The sequence below is a fragment of the Tachysurus vachellii genome, chromosome 11, assembly GCF_030014155.1.
Source record: "Tachysurus vachellii isolate PV-2020 chromosome 11, HZAU_Pvac_v1, whole genome shotgun sequence".
Classification (NCBI taxonomy): Eukaryota; Metazoa; Chordata; class Actinopteri; order Siluriformes; family Bagridae; genus Tachysurus; species Tachysurus vachellii.
The window spans coordinates 21696550-21723605 of record NC_083470.1 but is presented as its reverse complement, the minus strand read 5'-3'; the positions used below and the strand labels follow the sequence as shown (position 1 = coordinate 21723605).

At 40.3% G+C, this 27056-nt stretch overlaps 1 protein-coding gene across 10 annotated transcripts in view; it reads left to right on the top strand.

The window, feature by feature from the left end:
- Nucleotides 1-26495, top strand: part of iqsec2b (IQ motif and Sec7 domain ArfGEF 2b) — a 43524-nt gene extending 17029 nt beyond the window's left edge. For 4 of the 10 annotated variants that reach the window (XM_060881776.1, XM_060881775.1, XM_060881774.1 and 1 more), the window contains exons 3-15: nucleotides 16439-16721; nucleotides 16994-17311; nucleotides 17492-18516; nucleotides 18847-19008; nucleotides 19200-19322; nucleotides 19418-19584; nucleotides 19759-19898; nucleotides 20029-20154; nucleotides 20245-20344; nucleotides 20449-20610; nucleotides 21408-21605; nucleotides 21819-21889; nucleotides 22653-26495. In XM_060881776.1, coding sequence (XP_060737759.1) covers nucleotides 16439-16721; nucleotides 16994-17311; nucleotides 17492-18516; nucleotides 18847-19008; nucleotides 19200-19322; nucleotides 19418-19584; nucleotides 19759-19898; nucleotides 20029-20154; nucleotides 20245-20344; nucleotides 20449-20610; nucleotides 21408-21605; nucleotides 21819-21889; nucleotides 22653-23987 — 4210 coding nt within the window. In that variant the 3' untranslated portion in view covers nucleotides 23988-26495. Of the gene's footprint in view, nucleotides 1-15314; nucleotides 16100-16438; nucleotides 16722-16993; nucleotides 17312-17491; nucleotides 18517-18846; nucleotides 19009-19199; nucleotides 19323-19417; nucleotides 19585-19758; nucleotides 19899-20028; nucleotides 20155-20244; nucleotides 20345-20448; nucleotides 20611-21407; nucleotides 21606-21818; nucleotides 21890-22638 lie in introns of those variants that run through there. The other 6 variants (XM_060881781.1, XM_060881780.1, XM_060881779.1 and 3 more) reach the window with 6 other exon arrangements.
- Nucleotides 26496-27056: the final 561 nt, after the last annotated feature.

Genomic DNA, 27056 nt, shown 5'->3' with positions numbered 1-27056 from the left:
CCGTACTTCACGTTGTACTTTGTATTTCTCTCTCGCTCTCTCTCTCTCTCTCTCTCTCACTCACTCGCACTCTCACTCTCTCTCACTCTCTCTCTTTCACACACACACACACACACACACACACACACACACACACAACCTGACCCCACAGCCTTCCAGAAACAGTGGGGTAGGCGGAAGACAGGATTGATAGAGGGGGAGGATGTAGGTGTGGAAAGATTGGGGGTTATAAATAGAGAGCTCTGCTAGAAAGAAAGATAGTATTTAATTACAGACGAGCGAGACTCCAATTCAGGAGAAGAATGGCTAAGTGTTCTCTTAGCAGAGCATGCAGAATGTTCATGCTCATGTTTTTGAATGTGTGGATATGAGGGAAGTGAGGCTGCATATGGGACTGTTCAGGTGACTCTGTTCTTCATACATTAAAGGAGAAACGCCGCTGGTTGTGTTGTAGTAATAAAATGTGGCTGTTTGGAATCTGAGCCTTTTGCTTTGTTAGTGTTACATAACTATCCGCACTGGGAAGCTCGCCTGGAGACTCACTCTTCCTCCACACACACTGAATTTCTACCTTTGTTGCAAACAAACTGGGGTTTGGAGAGAGCGAGAGAGAATATGACATTTTATTATGTTGTCAATAATAATTTGAGGTCTTGATTCAGCACAGAATTGGGGTGTCATTTAGCATCTCTTTATAATACTGATTATAACTCAGTATTGATTTCTACCCTTAGAATGTGGACATGTAAAGAGGTGTTATGTAACATGCATAAACACTGAGAAATTACAGATGGACCTGGTGGGAAATTTACATATGAAATAATGCTCTGAAACTGGTTTGAAGAAGACATTATTATTAATTCTTGACATCATTCATGGTCTATGCTTTTTTTTTTTTATAGTATATGGTATTATTTTGGCATAATCTTTCCCTTTACAGTCAATTGCCTTAGCACTTAGCAACCCTGAAAATGGTCTACACATGGCTGTTAAAATGGCAAGTTTTATGATGTAAAGAATCTAGAATCAACATAAATTAAGTTTTTTTTTTTTACCTTTCATGCTCTATAGCAACTAATGACATTCAGCTGAAAAACAAATCAAGAGAGTCAAGAGTAAAATTGGCTGTGCTCTCTGGGTGGGAGGGATGACATACTCTCTTTCCTAACAATCACAGCAACAATCGTGGGCGACTTTGAGCTCATGCATGCCGTGGAAGGCAGGGCACTTTCCTCTGACTGTGTTACTCTGGCCTGTGACACAGCGAGAGAAAGATGTGGTGGCTGCCTTTACATACATATCTCAGTGGAGAGTTAGCTAGTGGTTGGGAAATGGCAAAAGCAAATTGGGGAGAATAGGGGAAGAAAGTTTGAAAATATCCAATCAAGACACAGAGGAAAGTGATAGTGAAAGTGATTTCACAAAGAGCCAGTTACTTTCTTGGCTTAGGGTCTGTATGACAATGCCATTGTTTAAATAAATAGAATTGTACAAGGTTTTTTTTAACAGATACATTTTTTCCTCACTGGTCAGATGGCAACATTTATTAGGTGGCCATCTGCTGGCTCAAAGCAGCTGCTAGTTTCATTTATCAGCTACAGCCGGCAATACAGATTCGTTTTGCTTCTATTTGAAATCCTCCAGTGAAATTTTCTGCGGCTAACAAAAAGGCAGCCGGTGTTACCCTGTTAAGGGGAAAGTGAAACGTTTCAATCAAAGGATGCAGCAAAGCCGGAGGGTTCCTGAACCACTCTAAGATTTTCATCAGGATTTTGATTTATTTTTTTCTCAGAAGGTCTTGTCAGGGACAATCAACTGTCTTTGTTTAAGTTCTTGGTTGTTCTCTAGGAGAAGAAAAACGAACCAACTTTGAGTTTTTTTAGGTGAGAGTAACCTTGCATGAATATATATGAGGTAAAAGACTACAGATATACAGCAGGGTGATTGCTGCAGTATAACTGCTTTTAACAGATTGACGACGTTTGCTAAGTTAGAACAGTAACGTATTCACAAATAAAAGTGTATTTGTGTGATTTCTCAGACCTGAGTCTTTATTAATCATGTTTGTCATTTGTCTGACATCAGAGAAGCACTATCTATTGGAGTAAACATCGAAACCTAGTTGTTACTGGTTGTTTTCTAAAAACGCTTCTAAATTAACTGTGTTTGTATCTGCATCATGTCCTCCCTGTGACATCAGTGCAGCAGAAAACCACCAACTTCTCACAAGAATAAAGAAAATATGGCAACCCAACAAATAGGAATCACTAAACACATATATTATTCACCAATTACTCCACTACTATTCTACAAAAAAATGAAAGTTAATACTGTTATCTGAAACTAAACTTGTTATCAGAGTCCTACATGTGCCCTTTATTTTCTGCGTAACGGATGAGCTTGATCAACTTGTGAAAAATCGCTTTCTTTTTTCTGTTTCTTTTGTGTGATTGCTTTTATGTCACTTTTATAATGGTATTCTAGTGTGCACTTTTCAAATAATTTAGTGAAATCACCTACAATCCTATGAAAAACAAAATCCTGTGTGCTTCTTGACCCTTGTAAAAAAAATCTTGTCTCATTCTTTATTTGGAATAAGTGAGTTTGCAGGCATGCAGTTGTACCTATCAACATTGAACAGACCTGTGTGATGATAATAGGAAAGTGCTTTCTGACAGTTTGGACAGAACCATATACCTTCCCACAGAAGTCCTACTTGCTGTGTCTTAATAAAAAAAAAAATTTCTTAATTAATTTTTCTCAAGAAACATTTGAGGCTCTAAGAACAATGTAGCTTCCTTGGGAAAACAAGAGGATTTGGATTAGTGTGTTTGACAGCAACTGGCTGTGTTTTGCAGCCCAGAGCATTTACATGCTTATGTGAATTAAAGCTCATTCATGGTGCTAAAATGCTAGCACTTTTACGGATAGAATGAGTCACATACTCTCCATTTGTTTCAGAGTGGGAGATGAGGTTGGCTTAGAAAAAAAAACCTTCCTGGGGGATCTGTAATATTGTGGAGCCTACAGGTATCAGGGTTTTGTTTTTTTAACATGTACTTACTAGCTTGTAGTGTTTTAGTGCAGTGCCGAGTGATGTATTATAGCAGGACGTATTACATATGGAGTATACTTAGAAGGAATGGTACATTCTGAGACATCATACATGCAGGACTCTGATAAATCCAGAGTTTGTGGACTCTGAAGTATCATTTCGATGACCTGACTATACAGATCTGTTGCTTTCACTGTTTGAGGTAATCCTTGTGATGTCATTTCTTCACAACCGACACACGTCTCCTCATGCCCCATGTTTCTCGATTTACTCTCTCACTTACTGCAGGTTAGTGAATTCAATCAATTAATCATGACAGCCACACACAATTATACAAGAAAACCACCAGCACCACAGCTTTTCACTGCAGCATATCCATCATATTGGAATGGTGCAGTATTTCTGTATCGTGTTATTTCATATCCACTGCCAAGATAAAACATCCTTCTTTTCAGTTAGTAGCTTACTCTGAGCCACGGTCTATCGCCTTTGTGACAATTGTTTTTGTGTTGCTTTGTCATCTGCTTGTTATTGCTGTCTCTGCATTAATTTGATCTCTTTGTCCATTTCTGTCCCTCACTCCACCTGTGTAACATCACTCTCCCCGTCTCTGTAAGACTGCACTCATTTCCTAGTCTCTCCACCCTTACCCATCGCTGTTACGCCTCTTTCATCAACAACCATCTGAGCGCTCATAGCTACGATCATCAGTTCTGCTGCCCCTCCAGGCCAAGTAGGCCCAAGCCTCCTGCCTCTCTGAACACTGTCAAACCAAGGTAAGGGCTACCAGCTTTACCCTGCATCACTCACAGTCTATGCTCTTGTGTCCATATTACCACTTTAAATGTCACATATCACAAAATGTTTCACTGTATTTTTTTAACCACAAATGTTGTTTTTTAAACAAAACACAGCTACACGTTCTAAGGTTCATGTTGCTGCTTTCATTTCTACTTGTAGCATATGAGGAATGTAATAAATGCAGTGACTCATAATTATCTAAAAGCAACAGAAACCCCAAGCTTTAATTCCAGGTAAGCATGAGGGTTAGTCATTCTCTGAATTATGCAGTGTTCACACTCCACCCTAATCGTCCATGGTTTGCAAAAAACTAGATATATAATTCCAGAAAATATATTCAAGGATCTCTTTCTGTAGAAACACATCTGAAGTTCCAGATGAACCAATGTTCTTAGGTTTCTGTAACTAATGAAATGTCTTTAGTCGAATATTGTTTCTTGTTCCCTTTCTGCTTCCCAGTTAGACCCACTGTATTTCCCTGTTACACCACTCCCCTGCACCAGGTGTGGTATATTCTACTATTTTATGGAATATTCCTTGCTTTATTATACACCATTACATTCAGCCATGATTCCACACCTCACTGTATTATCTCATCATTCCCAGCACGCAACCCTTTGTCTGGACGTCTCTTTAATTCTGCTCTCCTTGTGTCTTTGTTCTATTTCTCACCATGCCTTCATTTTGCTTTCTATCGCTCTTCGGGCGACACTTTGGAAGATGCAGGAACCCAGCATCCCTGTGTAAAAAAAGAGGACTGCTCTGTCAGTGGGAAATAAAGCCAAGTGAGATATGTATAGTATCTTTTAGACATCACTATATTAAATATGTAAGAGGAAGTAGAATACAGTACCGCAGAAAAAAATGGGCGAATTGTTCACCCGCAGAAAATGTGTGTGAGGGAGAGAGAGAGAGCTCTGATTAATTACTGCTAATCATTTTTGAGTTCTACTCCTTTTAATTTTTGTTCTTTCATTTCCTACACCCATCCTTATGCTACCATCTCCAAACACACCAAACAATATTTGTGGGAGAGTCAAAAAAAAATGACATGTCTGGTCTGAAAAATATGCCCCAGAATAGAACTCACATTAGCACAACCCAAGGAAAGGAAGAGACAGAGGAAAATAGACTACTTTCTCATTAGCCGTGTCATTTACCATCCAGTGTGGAAAGCTCTGTGAACAAGGAGAAAGCATCATAAAATTAGAATAGAATAGAATAGAATCTCTCAAGGTGATTTATTCCTTTTGTACCACAGCATTTTGCCAACACTGACATAGTTTTTAAATATTTATAGTTACTTTTAATTTTGTGGAACAATGGCTAAACCAGTTATAGCAGCTACAGTTAAGCTAAATGATATGCAGCTTGTTATGTTACGTGTGAAATGCCTTCAAAATTAAAGTTTACCTTGGATTGTTACAAAGCTCATACACTAGAGACTCCTTCCCTACTACTGTAAATGAATTTCTCACAAAAAAAAAAACTGTTTATTATTAGCCTTAGATTATGTGGCATAAATATGTCATAAATGCCCCTGTGAAACAGTCATTACTATAGAATGCTAATATATTATAATGATTGCATTAATGTAAACCTGTGTTTTTTAATGAAGCCTGGAACTGTGACAGCTGCAGCCAGAGAAATTTATTTAACACCTTCTGACCAATCAGAATTAAGAATTAAACAGCACTCTAATATAATATCCAATCTTCTACACAATTATGCATGTTTTAGTTCATACCAGCACAAATTCATTCATTCATCTTCTACCGCTTATCCGAACTACCTCGGGTCACGGGGAGCCTGTGCCTATCTCAGGCGTCATCGGGCATCAAGGCAGGAACACACACAAGGTGGAGGCGGGAATCGAACCCCGACCCTGAAGGTGTGAGGCGAACGTGCTAACCACTAAGCCACCGTGCCTCCCACCAGCGCAAATATTTTTCATAATATTATTCCAGTTTACAAACTGATTTGAAGAACAGTTCAGCAGGTAAGCTGATCAAATCTGCCCTGGCCTCAGAGGTACTGAAATGTCTGATGTCTGACATCTAGTGGCCATTTGCAAGCCAAGTGGGTTTTCATTGATTTGTGACCAAATTTCATGTAGCAATGTGTGGTTATGTTCATCGTCACTTTTTCTGTGCTGTATTGTTCTCTTTTGTTCTTTGTCCCATGATAATAACATTTTCCATTTTTTCACATGATATGAATGTTCTCTTTCTCTCTCTGTCTCTCTGTGTCTCTCACTCATCTTTTCACCTTGGTGAGTAGAGAGGAGGATAAGGAGGTGGACAGTGACTCTGTGCATCAGTTCTGTTGCACTGGCTCTGCGTGCAGTAGTTCCACCTCTCGGTAACTTTCACATTGGACGCAACACAACAGGACTTTTTGTTACTGTTTCAACACTTTTTTTTACATTTTTTTACATTGAAATACATTGACGTGTGAATCTGCTCACAACGAAAGCTTTCTGGCTGTAATGAGTTCCATTAAATGACACTATTATCTGTCTGTGAAGAGAAAATGTGCGTCTGTAAATTCATTTCAGCCTTGAGAGTCTGATCTATTCATAGCTTCTCTGTCATGATCATTAAGGGTGAGCAATACTGTAACATGGTCTTGCATCAACAGCGAAGGACTTCTGGAAAGATTCAGACTGCAGGTTGACTGGGTTTTATATTCTAGGCAGGTTTAAATCAGGATTAAACACAACGATATGACAACATATGTATAATTTATATATAATACATCAATGTATAATTGTAGTAAATTAAATGTAGAGCTACTTTACTTTGCCTGTAGGTGTGTAAGAACTGAAGGTGTAAGGAATTACCATATCAGTTTTGCCAAAGATTGCATACAAATTCCCTATAAAGTGATCATGATCCTTGTAATGTTTCATGGCTGAAATGTTTTTATTTTGCAGAAAAAAACATATTCACTCAATCTATTTACAAGCAAGTATATCGCCTTGCCTTTCCTGATTAGATCTATGGGGATGTTAACTAATAACTCAGAATCAGCTGTTATTCATTTGATTGCTATTCATCTAGTTTATAAATCCTGGGAAATGTTTTAGACTGTATGCTGTTTGGCAAACCATATATTACTGTGTGAGACAATAAAGTGTACAGATGGCTCCGGAAAATGTCTCGTGTGTGTATTTATACACTGACTATAGAAGGATTTATCGGTACCACCTTAATAGTATGGAAGGATTATTTACCTGAGTCAACTTTTATGTATTGAGGTGACAACTTTTAAACGTACCGAATTGAAAGCTGTGGTACATTTGTGAACATGCTTAGTAATAGTGCTTTAAAGTACTGATTATCCAACTAACAAAATACTGAACCTGAATTTCAGCCCGTACAAAATGTAGTAGGGTGTAGAACAATACCACCACCTAGAACTAATTTTATTGTATTATTTTAGTATAGTTTTGCAAAAATATATCATTATTTATTTACAACTGGGTGTACAATAACATATTAAAAACTATAGTATGAGAAGCAGTCTTAGGAGTAAACATCACAAAAATAATAATATGCTGTTTCAGTTTCTTTTTTTTTGTCATTGTCCTGAATTTCAATGCTGCATTCTTAAATAATATATATGAACTGAATAAGAATTGTGTTGATAAGTTTGATAACTGAAAAATTGGCTAATTTGGACTTTTACAACAGATCTTTCTAAATTTGTTTGGTTTGGTTGCAGGTGTGTTTCGTGGTGTTACAGAGCAAGCGATCTGAGACCACTTCTTAGTAGAGAATTGCTGCAAACCATCCAGGGTTCTCTTGTGGACTCTTGCAGCATTTCATTAGAGTTTAGTTTAGCAGACATGTCAGAGGTTTGATTCTGAAGGCGTTTAAGAAGGCGTTTATTGTGTGGATTGGAAATGCTTTCTTCAGGCGCACTTTCGAAATAGCTCATTAACATGGATTTGGAATTTAATTAAAGATGTGGAAACATATTGACCCCAAAATGCAGATCTCTATCAATAATCCTGGCAGAAATTTTAATAGCCCTGAAAGTGCATGATTCTATACACTGTATTGCTGCCAAAAGTTTGGACCAACATTTCTAGCCATTAGAGGCACATGCAGTTTTTTTGTGCAAAAGTGGTTAAAGCAAATAACATTCAGTTTACCATAAGATCCATAACCTATGTAAGAGATGTAGCAGATATACTGTACTTTAGTAAAGACAAACAAAAAGCCAACATGTGCAATCTACAGTGTTGAAATAAAGCCGCTGGAATGAATGGAAACTGCTTGAAATACCTAAAAAAACACACCTTTGATTATACGTCACACACACGCACACACGCACACACATAATGACAAAGAGCTGTAATGCAAGTGTCTGAATTTCATAAGTTTGGCTCCACCTCTTGACTGACACACACCCACCATTCCTGTATGAACTCTGGAAAAGAAAAGACATTTTTGTGTGTATAAGGTGTGTGTGTGTATGTGTGCCTTGTCAGCGGACTGATTTGTATGGAGTCTCTTGGTAACTCAACATGACGGTAAGTTTTACTTTCACTAGTTCTGCTACTTTTGTGTTCATGTAAATTTCAGCACTGTTCCCAATGAAAACACACTGATGCTTGTTTACATATTTCATTTTAAAGCAGGCCACATTATGTTTTAGAAAATACTTTACCAAAGGGCAACTTGTATATTAGTGGCACACGGTGCTGAGGTTTAATGTTTAAATGTCACAATGTTTTAGCTCATAAAAATAACTTTTATACTGTTAGGTGAGAAGTTTCATTTTTTTTTTTTTATTGCAGAAAGATGTAAAAGATACATGGATTTATTTAAATATTGCTTCCTGAAGTACAGTAAGTGTGTGTGTGTGTGTGTGTGTGTGCTGCATTCTGTGAATGCAGAGACCAAGCCCTTGACTGATGTCAGTGATTTCAGTGCAGTCATGCGTAAAATGTGATAATAGGAGCTTTTTTTGTTGTTCTTGTTTTTGACTCTTTCTCATGCTCACATGTGCATTCACCGTTCTGTTAAACAGCAGATCATATATAACATACAGAATAATCTGCCTCTCCTTGAGGTACTAATGAATTTGGTATCAACTTGGTTCAAAAAGGCAGAATGGAAAGACATTTTATACTTTATAATATACTTTATAAACAGATAGTTAAGCAGCATAATCCTTTAGAGACCAGTGACACTGGGAGTGCAATATGAATGGACAGATTGGAGCGATATTGAAAGGACAAAGACATAGTATAATTAGTATTGGGTGACAAAAATTTATGTTAATCCAGAATTAGTCCAGAATTATTGGTACCCTTTAAGATAACACATTATTAGTAAAAAAAAATAAAATAAAATAAAAATGATGTGGAGCATCCATGGGAACGAGTGGTTACTTTTTTAATTATTTATTAAAACAGAGAATTGTCAATCAGATCTGAGTATTCAGCCAAGCTGTGCTATAAATATATTTTCTGTATTGGCACATTGAATTTTTACTATACACATTATAGCATATGAGCACAGACAACTTATTTCCTTTGTTTAAGTGGATTTATTGACATTGTCAGAAAAAATATCTTGCATGCTCCATCTTTATGACTGAGGGTAATTCTGTTTGTTCTAAATCTTTATACATCTGTTTTTTACCATGAGTTATGTCTCTGTCAAATTGTATTCATATAGAAAATGTGTGTCTGTGTCCCTGGAGGACTAGTGGTTAGGCTACGGTGCTCTCACCACTACAACCTGGGGAACAATTGGGGAGGGTTGTGTCTGAGAGGGCATCTGGTGTAAATCCTGTGCCAAACTAATCTATGAGTGAAGTGGTAGCGCAGTGGTTAATATACTCGCCTATTAATCAGGTTGTGTGTTCTGCTCTGCTCTTGAGCAAGGCTCTTAACCCTCAGTGTCTTCCTTGTATAAATTGAAGTTGCTGTGGGAAAGGAGGTCTGCCAAATGCTTGTAATTGAAACGTTGATCAATGTTCTACTGCGGAGACCCCTAGCAGAGGCAGCTGAAAGAGAAACCAAGCTTATATATAGCATGTGAGTCTGCACATTTCCTTCTATATGAGCTTTCAAGAATTTGCTTTGCTTTTGTTTCTCTTTAATCCCCATATTCCCACTTCTACTCTCACTTCTTACTGAACTCGTATCCTTCAGTAGAGGGCCCGGTGTTTGGACATACTCAGCCTGTTCCCTTTCCCACAGCTCATCTACTTGTGAAGCATTTGTTAAAAAACGACCTAATTTTAGCTGTCCTGCTTGCTCTTGCATAACTTGGCAGAAAAAGCAAAGAAAAACTGTGATGACACGTCATCCGAATGCTCGGCATGTCTGTCTGTGAACTTGCGCTGTTGCTCACACACTGCATTTTTGTGATATTTGCCTTGCAGTTCGTCTACACAGTCATAGCGCTGAACTGTAGTCTACATATAAATAACCCATCATTTGATACTCGATTTTACGGTTATTTTATTCATTCTATTCAAATAATATTATTATAGACATTATTTAGGGCAGAATCATGATCACTGTACAAGATATTTAGAGCTCCTTTTTTCAAAAAACTTGTTGAGCAGGTCATAACAAGATTCCTGAACAAGAAAAACATTCTTTATAACACATCTTAATGTTTCAGTAAAAGTAAGTGAAAGTAACAATAGGTGAGGTTTACAAACTTAAAGGGCTATTTATATTACAAAGCCACTTAATGGCTATCTGCCATAGATTTTTCTGAACGTCTAAATTTGCCTGTGAGACTGTCTTTCTTCAGAAATTTTGGAATGATCTGTTACAAACCATGTATAAGGTATAACACACTCCAAAGGACATCTTTATGGCTGTTTCAGATGGATACCAGAAAAACCTTTAGTACCTTACAAGTGTATGACTCTAGGAGAGCATCGAAAGAAACACTTTCAGCTTAAACTGAAAGCAAGAAGAGCTTATATTATGTTCCTAACTACAGATTACAGGAATTTTATGGTTCTTGTGATTTTATTGTTCTACTTGATAGGGAACCACTCTAATGTGTCCTCCATATAATATTTTAAGGATTCCTCAAAAACAGAAAAGTTAATACTCACTCACTCACTCACTCATCTTCTACTGCTTATCCGAACTATATCGGGTCACTGGGAGCCTGTGCCTATCTCAGGCGTCATCGGGCATCAAGGCAGGATACACCCTGGACGGAGTGCCAACCCATCGCAGGGCACACACACACTCTCATTCACTCACGCACTCACACACTACGGACAATTTTCCAGAGATGCCAATCAACCTACCATGCATGTCTTTGGACCGGAGGAGGAAACCGGAGTACCCGGAGGAAACCCCCGAGGCACGGGGAGAACATGCAAACTCCACACACGCAAGGCGGAGGCGGGAATCGAACCCCCAACCCTGGAGGTGTGAGGCGAACGTGCTAACCACTAAGCCACCGTGCCCCCAGAAAATTTAGTAATTAAAGAAAATTAAAAACCCAAAAAATATCCAGTGAGTGGCAGTCCTAAAGGTCTAAAAACACCCTGAGAGGTCAAAGGAGAATGGCCATACTGATTTGGGCTGATAGGAAGGCTACGATAAAGCAACCACTCTTTACCAGTGTGGTGAGCAGAAAATCATCTCAGAATGCACAACGTTTTGGACTTTCAACAGAAGCTGAAGAAAGTAGTAGAGTTTCAGTTTTTTATTTTAGTTTTGACTCCAGGGGGCATCCATGAGGAACACTCTAAGCAGCAGAAGATCACATCAGGCTCCACTCCAATCAGTTAAGAACAGAATCTAAGGCAACACTGGGCACAGATTCACTCAAACTAGACTACTGAAGATTAGAAAAAAGACCAGACATTCTCTGGCACCAACAAACATACCACAGTCAATGTCACCAAGATAACATTTTCCCCGTTATAGATGTTTGAAGTAAACATTAAGCTCTTGAGCTTTAAAACTCATGAATTTTATGCATTGTGCTGCTGAAACCTGATTGGCTGATTGGATAATAGCACACATAAGCAGAGCTACAGGTATTCCCATGGATAGTGATTATACACAGAAATGGCTAAAAGTAAGTGTATTGCAGTGACCTCTGAGCCACTGTATTTAGTCCCTGTTGAACAACGATGGTATGAAGTGAGGAAGCCAGTCCAAAGGCCAATGATATAAAAGAGTTTTGCATGGATGAATAGTCCAAGGTCTCTCTACAGCTGTTCTTTAACCATATATAGTTTTTCTAAGAGTGCAGTCTGGCTGAATCATTTAGCTCTTAACCACCAGAAACATCTTTGGAAATCCAAATCAATCAAACCATTTTCGTTACATTTGGCGTATTTATATTGTGACCAGTGCATTTGGAATATTTTATACTTTTTAACAAGTATCTAAAAAAAAAAAAAAAAAAAACAGTTTGGATTTCTAACCCTCTAAATTGCTGACCTTTGAAGGCAACATGCATGAACATGTTTACAAACAGGAAACGGATCAAATGAACAATCTCAAAATAAACTCATGACGTTCTTTACTTCGTGCCGGTGTTTTTTTAGCTGCTCATTTTGCTTATCTATCATCACTTTGCAAATGATAACTCAAGGTCGCACAGCACATGGAAGTCTGCATGCGATCCTGGGAAAACAACAATGTTGTGATGAACATACTTTTTCCAAATATTAATATATTTATATTTATTTATTGATATACAGTATATGATATATGTATATGAGGATAAGGTGGTAGCTCTAAGCCAACAAATCAAATACAATCATATATTTATAATGTCTTTTAAGCACATTTTATTGCATTTACTGCATTTGGCATGCACCCTTACCCAGAAAGACTTATTTCTACAGCTGCATTTGAGGGTTAAGGGCCTTGCTCAAGGGGACAAGCAGTGGCAGCTTGGTCTATGGGATTTGAACTCACAACCGTCCAATCAGAATACTAGTGCCTTAATCACTGAGCAACTACTCCCTTGTAGTTTAAGTAAAAAAGAGCAGGCCTTTCTCATTATTCTTTCTTATTCGTTTTCAGTGTAAAATGATGGATGTGGTAGTTGCCTAGTAGTTGTTGAACTACTGATCAGAAGGTCATGAGTTCAAATATCAGGTCCACCAAGCTGCCACTGTTGGGACCCTGAGCAAGATTCATAAGCCTCAATTGCTCAGTTGTATAAATTGCAATAAAAACATGTAAGTCCCTTTGGATAATGCCAGAAATGTAAATAATACTGTCATCCGTCATGCATTGTGACCTGAGGCTGAAGTCTTTCTTGGAGTCCAGCCTGAAGAATGTGGCTTTCTCAAGCAAGATGTACAGATGAATGGTTAATCCGTTCCGAGGATTGGTTTGGTCTTATTTGCTTCAGCTTGAAAGCAATATTTCTCCTATAGTACACCTTATACAGCTGCCTTGACTCCAATTCCCCCTTACACTCTTGTGTAGGAGAGGACGGAGTTTCATTTTTGGCTTTTTTTTTTTAAATCCAGAAATATTTCATTTTCTATGAGAATTGAATGGGATTTAAATTTCCAGCTGCAGAACTACTGTATAAGCAATTAAACATAAAAAGCTATTACACGATACAGCGTCCTGCTATTTTGAATAGCGTTCTAACTGCGGGGTTTTGTTTACACCGATACTGAAAACCTGCACTACCAAAAAAAACATAGCAGTGCATGCTACTCACTGGGACTTGAGCAGAATTATCAAGTAATTTAATGTTTGTTTGTTTGTTACGTTAGTAATCTGCTGCCAAATGTAACACTGTAAATCATTTTCACAATATTCGCAACTCCTGTAGAAACACACTCTCTGTACAAAACCTTAGTAACCATAGCAACTCCATCCTTTTTTTTCTTTCTCGAAGGACTGTCTCTCCTCCCACACTGGTTTCACAGCAACTGTCTCTAAGCAACTCAGATTCCTCTTTCTTTGTGTGTGTGTGTGTGTGTGTGTGTGTGTGGGTGGTCAGGGAGTGTGGCAGGAGCAGAGGATTAAAACAGGTAACGTGAAGGGAAAGTCTGACTTGAACACACACACACACACACACACACACACACACAAGCGTCATATTTTTGTAGAGAATTTCTACTGATTTGTGTATTAATGTAGCTACATAACACTATGCCTACGCTTACCTCTATCTTTGACCCTGCAGTAATCAGAATAATCAAAAGGAATATTCTTTTTTGCTTCTGAGATTTTTGTATTTTTTCACCCCACAAGGTCAAAATTGTCACATATTCCTAGCATTACAGTTACATTTGGTGCCCATAAAGAGACAAACCTTTAGAAAAGATTGAACTTTGGATAAAGAATTTAAGATTTGGATAAAGTTCATGGCAAATGATGTAGCTGTGCTGAGCACATCATACAGATCAGTACATCATCTGTATAGAAAATTAACCCAAAGTGAATATAAATCAAATATCAATGAAAGATTTTTACTACAATATATTCTGGAATGTGAGTGTGTGTGTGTGCCCTGTGATGGGTTGGCACTCCGTCCAGGGTGTATCCTGCCTTGATGCCCGATGACGCCTGAGATAGACACAGGCTCCCCGTGACCCGAGGTAGTTCGGATAAGCGGTAGAAAATGAGTAAGAATATTCTGGAATGTTATTTATGATTATTTGTAAATATATTTTATTTCCTTAATGGAAACAGTTTGTATAACAACAATACATTTATCAGGTTCAGCTTGTTAAATATATTCTTAAGAATTTGTAATATTCCACCCTGGATGTCCTGTCGCACCCAAGAAGAATAACGTCAAACATTTACCACTAACGGACATTTCTACACTACAGTACGTGTCAAAGCCGAGCAAAGCAGCCAATGCTGGAACAGCCAGTCACTCTTCCTGCCAGATACTCTCTTGTCCATTAACACCTCACAAACACAGGAAGCCACATGAACTCTGGACATGTAAACACACAAAAGGCAAAGTAGACATAACAGCTAATGGGCAAAAAAACTCCATAGAATGACACTAAGACAGTGTATCACACTATACTCCAAATCCTCTACCTACTTCCTTTTAAATCAATCAAATCAAATCAAATTTTATTTGTCACATACACATACATATACATACAGGGTACGACATGCAGTGAAATGCTTTTTGCAACTGTCCGGTATATAAGAATAAAAAAAAATTAAATAAAAAATAATTACTATTTGCTCTATTTGAAAACTTTTTCCACACCCTTTTTTTAATTTAAGCTATTAAAAGATTTTTCCCTTTATAATAAGACCAAATATATAACTTATAAAAGTTTACAGTTTCACACTTCTTAGTCACTGCAAGACATTTATGTATGCACATTGCTCTAGCGCACTTTGTGTAATTGGAAAAGCAAGAAGGAGGGAGGAAGGGAGGCAGGAAGGGAGGTACGTAGACATGTGACCAGGTGGTGATGACCTTCTGACTTTTTCTTCATAAAAGCTGAGTCTGTTTGAAGCAAAGTGGAGCTTTGAGCTAGTGGATTATTGAACTTGGGTTTTCACCGTGGGAAATCTTTTGCTTGTTCACTACTTGGACATGTGTGTGTATGGGCATGTGTCTGCTTGTGTGTGTTGATCTATGGCTGTACAGTAAGTTAAACTATCTGGTTATAAGGAATTCTTTTTTTTTCTAGTTGTTTATAGTAGAGATATCGTTTGCCAGTAACGCATTGTTATTTCCTTCCTGTTCTGGTGTTATATACTTGTGGTTATGAGGTGAAAAGTGCAGCATTGTGACTTAGGATATAGTGTGTATCGGTATATTAGAATGAGAAGATATACTGTACTGTACATAATAGCATAATGGAGCACTGGATATGCACATAAAGTGCTGTTTAAAGCGTAAAGGATCATTAGAGGAAAATGACACTTGCTCCATTAGGCTTTTGGATCCACGTTGCTGGAAATATGTGTCACTCGCTGTGGTCACATGCTGCAATGTTTCCTGTCGCAAACCTGACATGGGCAATGACACTGGGGAAACAGTGACTGCCTACGCACTCCTATTATTTCCAGATAAGAGGACTTTTTGAGTTGTAATTTTGTCATAAGCAGTATGGTTTGGCTATACTTTTGCACTGGGGAGTTGTTGAACTGACCAAATGGCAAGCGCGATGCTGTGGTAATTTTGCTTTGTATATTTGCGACTGTATGTATACATTATATTTGAAGCCATAAATGTTACCAAGCAGGAAAGGAGATACGGTTCATGAGGCTGAAGCCTACAAGTAAGTCTGGTTAAAACTGTATACAAAATAGCTTATATTATACAGCTTCCTATTCAATGTACGGTTCTTACAGGCAACATGACATCTATAGATAAGGTGTGTAACCTAAGAAAAATTAAGTAAAGCTTTAGTATTTGTAGAAAACTTTTATGGGTGTTGTTCATCTCTTCTGACAGCTTTTACGAGTCTCTGACTCTTATCTACTGTAAATGCAAAGTCGTGGGAACATCATATTTGGACTTCTGAATTGCTTGAGTTGGTGATTTTTATCTCATGTCTTTATACAGTGTTTCACATTTGAAACTTCCTTTTGTATTCTGTGTCTTTCTCCAAATGCAGTGTTGATGACGAGCCTCGTGTCTCAGAGTCAAATCCCTTTTCAGACAGCAGCAAAGCTCCTTATCAACATCGCTCTGACTGCTACCGGGAAGGAAGTTGTGGCCCCCCAGGCCCTCGAGGGCCGATTGTGGGCCCCCCAAGCCCGGTTTGCCTCACCTGGGCTCAGCACACCCGTAACCAGCCAGCTAGTTTGGCCTTACGCAAACAAGAGGAGGAGGAGAACAAGAAGTGCAAAGCTCTGTCTGACAGCTATGAGCTCTCAACTGACCTCCAGGACAAGAAGGTACAGCGGTTATGATATCATGCTAAGCCTCTGTAGATAAAACAGTGATGGTGACTAGAGTAGTTAGTGGTGTATTTTCACCATCTTGAGTAAGGTTTTGATATAATGTGGTGAGAACCAATGCCAAAAAAGAAAGACATCCCTTTTAAAGTCTTCCCCAGTTCTTCCTTCTTCTACTTTGATAGTCCAGAACTTGCTCTCCATAAGATTTGTGTCATCTTGTACAGCACCTTGGGTTTTTAAAGACAAGTTAATCCTATGGTATTTTCCAGGTGGAAATGCTTGAGAGAAAATACGGTGGCTACTTCCTGAGCAGACGAGCAGCACGCACCATCCAGACTGCCTTCCGTCAGTATCGCATGAACAAGAATTTCGAGCGCCTGCGCAGCTCAGCTTCTGAGAGCCGCATGACACGACGCATCATCCTGTCCAACATGCGTATGCAGTACTCCTTTGAGGACCGCCAGCCTCAAGCACAGCCTCAGACCTGCCACAGTCCTGGAATGGGCCCTCCACATTCACCTGACCTGGAGCCTGATTCGCCTGCACAACCAGAATATACCCATTTAGAGGACTCCTTCTCCAAACAGGTGGGGGCAGTATCTAGCAGTAGTAAACATAAACAACTTAAATTGTTATAGTCTCTAACTGCTCTGGCTGAAGGTTTCTCAACATAGGCTTTTGGACTTGACATTCATGCATTACATTGGCACGGTAAATATTCAAGGTTCATAATTGATAGAATTGATGCATCATTGTTTAAATTTTAGGTGAAGTCCCTGGCTGATTCCATTGACGATGCGCTAGCATGCCGTCCAGGTAGAGACGACTCACAGGACGGCCTCGGGGACAGTGGGGCTGTAGACGACTTTGGTGAGTGCATCTGGAGCAGCAACAGCCACCCGTCTCTCCGTCGGGGACTGGGTGAGCGGGAGCGAGGCAGCACAGGAGGTGGTCTGAGCATGCACGAGGATAGCACGGCCACGTCATACAGCGATGTCACACTCTACATGGATGATGGTTTGCCCTCATCACCACTCTCTCTGGACCGGGCACCAAGCAGTACAGACACTGAATTCTGGGGGGGTATGACCGGTGGTGTTGGCGGGCGAGAAGACAGCCGGGACACTGAGGGAGGTGGCAGCAGCAACAGTCGGCGCAGCACGCCATGTACAGAGTGCAGAGATTATCGCCTCCGAGGGGCACATTTGCCTCTACTCACAATCGAGCCACCCAGCGACAGCTCAGTGGACATGAGTGACCGTTCAGACCGTGGTTCCCTAGGCCGGCAGCTGGTGTATGAGCAGGACTCAAGTGGGGGTTCCCCTCAAGGCACACTAAAGCACAATCCCAACGCCAAAGCGCAAGGCCAAGCACGTCCGACAAGCCGCCCGATAGCAACACATATCCCGCACCATGTGACTCATCACCACCACCACCATCACCACCACCATCATCACCAGTATCCTGACACTCCATCATCTTCTTCATCCCCCCAGCAACCCCCCACTACGCCGCTCTCATCCTCATCTTCTGCACAGCTACCTTCTGGTGGCTTGGATCAACAGTGTTGCTCAGATGGTGACAATGACTCACTAAACTCCACCACAAACTCCAACGAAACCATTAACTGCAGCTCTGGCTCATCATCCAGGGACAGCCTGCGTGAACCACTGCCACCTCTGGGCAAGCAGACATACCAGAGAGAGAGTCGCCACAGCTGGGACTCTCCTGCTTTCAACAATGATGTGGCACAGAGAAGACAGTATCGCATCGGACTCAACCTCTTCAACAAGTGAGCAAAATGGACAAAAGTATGGGGATCTGTTCTTTAAAGGCAAAATCATAAATAAGCATAAAAATGCAAGATCCTCAATGATATTATTATTTCTGGGAAATAAAGAATTATTTATGAATTAATTCATTATTTAAACTTCTTGTTCAACGGCTTTAAGAAAATTGGTTAAATGTATATGTAGCTGATATCCCAGTATAGTGGACTCACTTTATGGTGGACTTATATTATATACATAATATACTAAAACTTACTACATACTACTATCTGTAATATATGCAATATTCATTCTTGGTACAATAAACTGAATTGTATCTCTCTTCACTACAGGAAACCAGAGAAGGGCATTCAGTACCTGATAGAGCGTGGCTTTGTGTCAGACACACCCATTGGCATTGCCCGCTTTATTCTAGAGAGGAAGGGCCTAAGCCGACAGATGATTGGGGAGTTTCTGGGCAACCGACAGAAGCAGTTCAACAAGGATGTACTCGAGTCAGTAAATACACAATGAAACCTACTTAAAGACATAAAAGTACCCTGAGGGTTACCTTTTGTAGTGTGATGCATGAGCTGAGAAATTCTGTACAAACATTCAGTAAATCATTTACATAAAGTCTGTATGAAAAGGCTCTACAGCAAATGATCTATAAAGACTTCATCTATGTTTTCTATCCATATTACAGTTGTGTGGTGGACGAGATGGATTTCTCAGGAATGGATCTAGATGATGCTCTAAGGAAGTTTCAAGCCCAGATCAAGGTGCAAGGAGAGGCCCAAAAAGTGGAACGACTTATTGAGGCTTTCAGGTGTTTTTTTTTTTTTTTTTTATCTGTTTCTGCATTAATGTACATTTACAATTAGACATTTTTGTTTATTTCAATCTTTCTCTTTTCCCTTTCAGTCAGAGGTACTGTGTGTGTAACCCTGCACTGGTGCGGCAGTTCCAGAATCCTGACACTATCTTCATTCTGGCTTTTGCCATCATCCTTCTCAACACAGACATGTACAGCCCAAGCGTCAAACCAGACAGAAAGATGAAGTTGGATGACTTTATTAAGAACCTGCGAGGTGACATTTCAGGCATATTTGCACATCTACCTACTATATATGCATATAACCACATACAGAGTCATATTTAGGCCTTTTTAAAATACTTTTTATTTACTGATGTATCTTATCAGCTTAATAAATGTAACAAATGTTCAGTAAAAGTACTAACAGTAAGCATACTGTGTCCTTCAGGTGTAGATAATGGACAGGATATCCCACGTGACCTGCTGGTGGGGATCTACCAGCGCATTCAGAAGTGGGAACTAAGGACCAATGATGACCATGTCTCCCAGGTCCAGGCTGTAGAGAGAGTCATTGTGGGCAAGAAACCAGTGCGTATATCTTAAATTTTTAGTCATGATTTCTTGCAAATGCACTTTAGCTTCCTCTGTCAAAGTTAATAAGTAAATTATGCTACTGTACATCTGTTGCTGAACTTGTTACGCCATACTTGTTCTGCAGGTCCTGTCTCTTCCACACCGCAGGCTGGTGTGCTGCTGCCAGCTTTACGAGGTGCCTGACCCTAACAGACCACAGCGCACAGGTGTACATCAGAGAGAGGTGTTCCTCTTCAACGACCTGTTGGTGGTACGCTTGTCAATAACAGCCAACTCATTCATTTTCCTCATGTGAAGGTTGGGTCATATTATGCTCATTGTTATGTTCATCATCTGACAGGTAACAAAGATCTTCCAGAAGAAGAAAACTTCTGTGACATACAGTTTCCGGCAGTCGTTTCCTTTGGTGGAGATGCAAGTTCATATGTTCCAAAACTCCTGTAAGATTTGCACATTTATATACTGTATTTCTGCTTGTTTCCTAAGTTCAAAAGTGAAAGTACAGTATAGCTAAAGGTATCTTACTGCTTCATTTCTTACTTAGACTACCCTCATGGCATCAGGCTAACTTCAGCAATCCCAGGTGGTGAACGTAAGGTGCTAATTGTTTTCAATGCACCAAGTCAGCAGGACCGCACACGCTTCGTCAGTGACCTGAGAGAGAGCATTGCAGAGGTGCAGGAGATGGAGAAATACAGGGTTGAATGTGAGTACAGCTCCCTCTGTTGTTAACTTTCGTGAAGTACATGATCTTTATTCGTTCTGACCACTGCATTGAGGATATGAGTCATACAATAAGACGTTAAAACATGGTAAAGTCTTTTTTGAGGAAAGGGGCTATGAATTGCCATAGGATCAGTCACATAAGACATTCATCCTCTGTATCAAATTCAGCAGTCCTATTTTACATACTTAGTACTTATGGAAATATTTTTATTTATTATTATGGTTTATGTGGGGGGCACGGTGGCTTAGTGGTTAGCACGTTCGCCTCACACCTCCAGGGTCGGGGTTCGATTCCCGCCTCCACCTTGTGTGTGTGGAGTTTGCATGTTCTCCCCGTGCCCCGGGGGTTTCCTCCGGGTACTCCGGTTTCCTCCCCCGGTCCAAAGACATGCATGGTAGGTTGATTGGCATCTCTGGAAAATTGTCCCTAGTGTGTGATTGCGTGAGTGAATGAGTGTGTGTGTGTGCCCTGCGATGGGCTGGCACTCCGTCCAGGGTGTATCCTGCCTTGATGCCCGATGACGCCTGAGATAGGCACAGGCTCCCCGTGACCCGAGGTAGTTCGGATAAGCGGTAGAAAATGAATGAATGAATGAATTATGGTTTATGTGTTCACATAGACTTACATAAAGTGGTCGGTTGGTGGACCTTGGATCTGTAAACAAACCCACCAAGGAATAGGGCACTCCTTTCAAATTGAATATCAGTGACAGTGTACTGTAGTATTCCACTGTCCTGGTCTAACTTTCTCTAACGCGTTGTTCTTTTTTCCTGCAGCGGAGCTTGAGAAGCAAAAAGGTGTGATGCGGCCAAGCCTTCTTAGCAGCAGTGTGGTGGGTGGAAGTGTGGGCGGAGTCAAGAACGAAGTTGTGAATGGCAGCATTGGAAGATCTAGTTTGGATGATAATTATTCACCCAGTGAAGGCCTGAAACGCACTGCTCTCAGCTCCTCGCTTAGGGACCTGTCTGATTCAGGTGAGAAACACGCAAAACGATACGTGTCAATAAGTGGAAGCATACAAAATACTCTAATTAAATCGTACTATATGTTCATCAGGCTATATGTTTTTACAGTAAGACTGCATGAACAGAAGTAAATGCTAGCCCATTCACACTTAGAACTGTACACACACATACGAGAGAACACACAGCTTGTGATGGCCCTTGACATGTCATAATTGGATGCAGGGAAACGAGGTCGCAGAAACAGCGTTGGTTCCCTTGACAGTACAATGGAAGTAAGTCTGAGTGGAGCAGAGGTCTGTATCTTTAGCTTTCGCCCAAAAAAAAATCCATCACAAAAGTGACCACTTCACTCACCTCGCATGTCTGCCCCAAGTATCCCACCTAGAAAAAAAATGTACGGCTCAGACTTGCATGATCTCCATCCCCCAAACATCGAGTCATAAATATGCATCTCTGTATTTCATGCCTGTGTGCACGGTGATATGCTCCCAACTAGTGCATCAGAATAACGACTTTCTATAAATTGGTTTGGAAGAAAATGAAAACTTCAGCCATTGAATAACTGACTGAGTGAGCTCCATATTGGATCTTGTTGTTTCTGTGTTATTTGTGGTGGAGTTTGCTTTGTCTGTGGTTCTGCTGCATGGATAGGCATGATGGGTATTTGGTACGTTTTTTTGGTTTGTATTCTGTGTGATCCAGCATCCGCATCTGGTTGTCTTTTTAAAATTTCACTATATTAAGGTTTGATACAAAAGTGAAGTTGTTCCATGACTCTAATCAACTCACCCATTCCCCCCACCCCCCGTCTTATGAAACTCTCATGCTCTTTCCTTTCGTCATTCTCTCTCTTCCATATTTCTCCTACACCTCCCGATACTACTGCTCACACTCATCCTGCTATTATCCCTTTTTTGTCTGTCTGCACTTGCACTTCTTTCTGTGTTCTCTGTTTCCTCACACCTCCCTCCTCCCCTCTGTGTCTCCTCCTCTTGCTGTCCTGCCGTCTCCTCCTCCTCTCCCCCCACTCTCTTTGTCTTAGGGTTCCATCATTAGCAGTCCACAGCCTCACCAGCGTTACCCAGTAGCCACTGTGCTGTCGAGTTGCTATGGAACCGAAGACTACCGGCCTCACCGCCCCATCCTGAGCCCCGGAGTGGGGGTGGGGGGTGGGCCGGGGCAGCAACACACACCGGCACCCGCGCCTCCTGGCACTGTGCCTCCAGCCTCCAGCAGCAGCAGCAGCAGCGAGAGAGGTGCCACCAGTGGGACAACAACCAGCGCCACCTCGTTCCTGGGATCACTGTTTGGGACGAAACGGGCCAAAGCACCAGGACCCATCATCCCGCCGGGGCCACCCTACCCCGCCCCTACGGTGCCAGCACCACCACCGCCTCTTTCCCCTTTGCCCCTGTGCCCTCAAGAGTCTACTGGCACGTCCAAGATCCAGTACTGCCACACTATGGGTGCGGGCATGGCTGGGCACCCCCCACCACCGTACTGCCACCCGCACCAACGCTGCCAACACGGTGGTCCTCAACGGCAACATGCCATGCTACAGCGGGTCACACTACCACGCAGACCAACCCACAATTCCTCCCCCTATCTGCCACCGCTTTCCCAACATGCTCTTCAAGCTCGCTTCGGGAATTCGGGCAATGGGGTCTCAATGTGCGTGCCTCCTCCCCCCCTTTCTCCTCACTCCCCATTATCCCAACACCCGCAGTTTGCCCTCTGCCACGCACAGCTCACACACTCGGCCAGAGGGGGCGCCGTTGTGGGCAAAACCCCGCTAGCACTGTCACACTCACAACCACACCCGCACCAGCACGCACTCTCCCACGGGCATACGTCACACCCTGCCCATCCGCCACACTTCGTGTTCGCCAGCCCGCCGCCGCCCTTCCCAGCACCCATTCCGCCACCCCTGCCAGCCTCCGCTCCACCCGCCACGGCCCAGCACGCGTCGCCGGCCGTCCCGTATCCGCCCCCGTATCCTCCGCTTTCCTCCATCCCACCTCCCCCCCTCCACTCCCCTTTACCCCCCCCTTCCTCCCCCCTTACCCCTCTTACGCCTCTCTCCCCTCTCCCCCCCCCCTCGCACCCCGCCCCGCCACCGCCACAGGTCACGGCACCATCGCCAGGTCAGACTGGCACAGTCGACCGGGCCAAATCCAAGCCAGCCAGCCGGATCAGCACGGTAGTATGAGCAGAGGCAAGGGAAAGGTGCGCTCCTGGGGCTCACTACGAGGTCCCCTGGTGGTAGGAGGAGGAACAGCAGAGAGATTGGAAGACATGGGAGGAGGAAGCCGGACCAGGACGGAGGGCAGCAAGAAGAAACGCAACCTACTGAGACTCTGTTACTTTCATTTGCGCTTCCCACAAGTATAGATGGAGACAGGACATGGGGGCAGACAATGTGCGTGCACACGATAAGCACATTTAGAAATACACTTCACATGCAAAACAGGGTCTGTCATCATTCAGTGGATTACAGTACAAGAAAATCAATTCTCTGAAATGATTAAAAGAAGCACAACTGACTTTAACTGAAAATCTAAGTCTAAGTAACACTCTCAGTGACAAGCAATTACTTTCTTTGTTTGATTCTCTTTTTTCAACAACAAAGTTTTAGCCATAGCACATAACCGAAACGAAAATGCAACTAGGCATTAAACATATGGGCATGTATAAACAATTGCACACAAACCCTGACTAACTAAGTATGCACAGGGAATGAAAAATCTGCCTATAGCCATAAGAGAATGCATTCTAAGAGTCAGAAACATTAAGAGCTTGTCTCTGTCTGTATATTAATGGAGGAATAGAAGTAGGCCGCGTAGATCAGGGAGACGTACAACAAACTCTTTTTCCTCTACTGGACGAAAGAAAGAGTGAAACGTGTTTTTAGCACTATCTTCGAAAACAGGAAAAAAAAACGCAATAATCAGTTACAATAAGCATTAATTATTTGATGTTCAGCTTGTAGTGAGTCTTGCTCTTCTGTATAAAGATCGTTTTACAAGAGAGGAACGTTTAAAGAGCATACTAATTTGAAATATGAATAATTCTCCTTTTTCAATGTTGCCAGTTAGAAATAAAGCTTAGCCAATTTATTTAAAGATCAGACATAAACAAATGACCAGTTGTCTGAATTAGAGAAGTGCTTATTTTGGCCATAGTGCTAACCTCTACTCTTTTTTTATTTTAGTTTTAAAAATAGCACCTTCATTTCGAAAGTATTACCATCTTTGTATGCCTGCTATTAAATCGGTATTTTAAAGGGCTTGATTTTCACTTGATTACCTAAAGGGTTTGATTATACACGCTTGAAGACATGAGTGTAATTATATAACTTTTCACTGCCAAAGGTTGTTCATTGCTCTAAAATCTGCAATCAGTTTTTAATAATAGTAATATTAATTAAAATAATAACAATAATACTAACATTTTGCTGGATAATTTGTTATATCACAGTTGGCTAGAGGTGGAATTACCTTTATGCTTTAAACAAATACTAAGCTGCGAGTCAAGTTTAACATGCGTAAAAACTACATGAAGAGCTGGAACATACATGACATTTGGTGACGATGAATTGTCTGTATGACTTTACTTTGTTATTGTTAATAATGAATAATGAGAAATGGGTATTCCATGGCTAGCAAATCAAGCTAGTCAGAAGTCTGTGAAACAATCTCAGTTTTTTAACAGTGGACATTGGAATTTCAGTGAGCTTCTTGAGTCACTGCTACAATATACCATGTCTGTGGAAATAATGGCTGACTGAATTAATCCAGTACAGGAACTTGTGAACTGTCATCTGAAAGAAATGCTCCAGGAGGCACTGCAGCTGCTCTCACTGTTCCTTTTCCTTTTAGTCTTTGCCTAAAGAAAATGCCTGTATGTCGTAGTGCAACTCAGATGCATTCAACAGGGTTGTATTAATGCTTTCATCATACTGTAGGTTGTTTTCTTTGGTTTACTATGGTTCTTATTTGTTTTGTTAATTATTTATATTACGATTATTATTACTAGTATTTACATTATGAAATGATGCATATACATATACTATAAATACAACAAAGTAAATCCAATCATAGTAAGTCTGAGAGGGTTCTGGAAGATATAATAAAAATTATTGATAGATTTTAAGGACAATAACACTTTACAAGTGTTTATTGAATACTGAAGACTTTGTTCTGGTATTGATTCATCCTTTTTTCCCCAAATATCTTGTTATGAGCTTTTGGTTCATTTTAAGTGTGTGCAATACAGAATTTGCATCAAAGAAAGCCTTTTTTTTTTGGTTCTTTGAAGGCTTTAGTTCAATATAAATATGTTCATTTTTATTATCAAATGTATTTAAGTTATTGATCATCAGTTTAGTGTGTAAGTGCACAGTGTATATGAGGTGCTACATTGCAGCAGGTCAGTAATTAACCAGAAACATACATTCACAAAAAGGTATAAACAGATGAAACCAGTGAAAGTATTTACCATTTTTCTCCCACTGCATTTTCCATACCCTTGCATGACTGCAGTACTTACTGAATGAAGAGTGTTCTATAAACAGATTTGTACATAATATAGCCTATTATAATATGATATAATGTTGTTTATGGAAGAGGAAAAACTATTATTCAGGTGTGATTGTGTATGTGTGAATGTGACGCCTGTGTGAGAGTATATCATTCAGTGTAGGTGAATATTGCATATTTATTTTGTAAGCCTATCCTAACGTAGGCCTTTATGTCACAACCAAGCTGAATGTTCTTTTAGAAATCTATGAAATATGAAGAAATCAAATTTGTGTACAGAATGTGTGCAATGCAGAATACAGAGAGATGTGAATATTTATTGCTTCTAATCTATTATAAAGTGTCCTTGCGGTGGATAAAACCTGGTGTTGTTTATTTCTTACCGGATGATGTTATTATATGAAAAGGTATATGAAAAATCTTTATCATGTCTTACTAGAAAATAAATGCAGCACATAAAATTATTACATGATACTGTAAAATTTTCACATATCCACAAAATAGTATGCCTAAGTAAAACATTTTAGGGGAAAAACAGAAAAAAAAAAAATATATATCTATCTTGGGATGTACAAGAACCCCAATGCTAAATACCCCACTATTGTTAAGCTGTTAGCTCTTCCTTGTTGTTTTCGCTATGTCACTTGGTAGCTAATTACATTTACGATATATTAACATATAGATTAGAAATAAAATATCACATATGTGGTTTGTTTGTCAGGTCAGAGTTGAAAGTAAGTTTAAACACAGCTACACAGCCGGAAAGCTAACTTTACCTACAGCTAATTTAGCTGCCAGCATGCTAAGTCCCTGTAGCCTATAATTCACATATAACATGAATAGTATAATGTTATATAGTGAACTAAAATAAAAAAAAAATAACAAAAAAACATGATGCATTTCATTTCAATCCACTGCATGG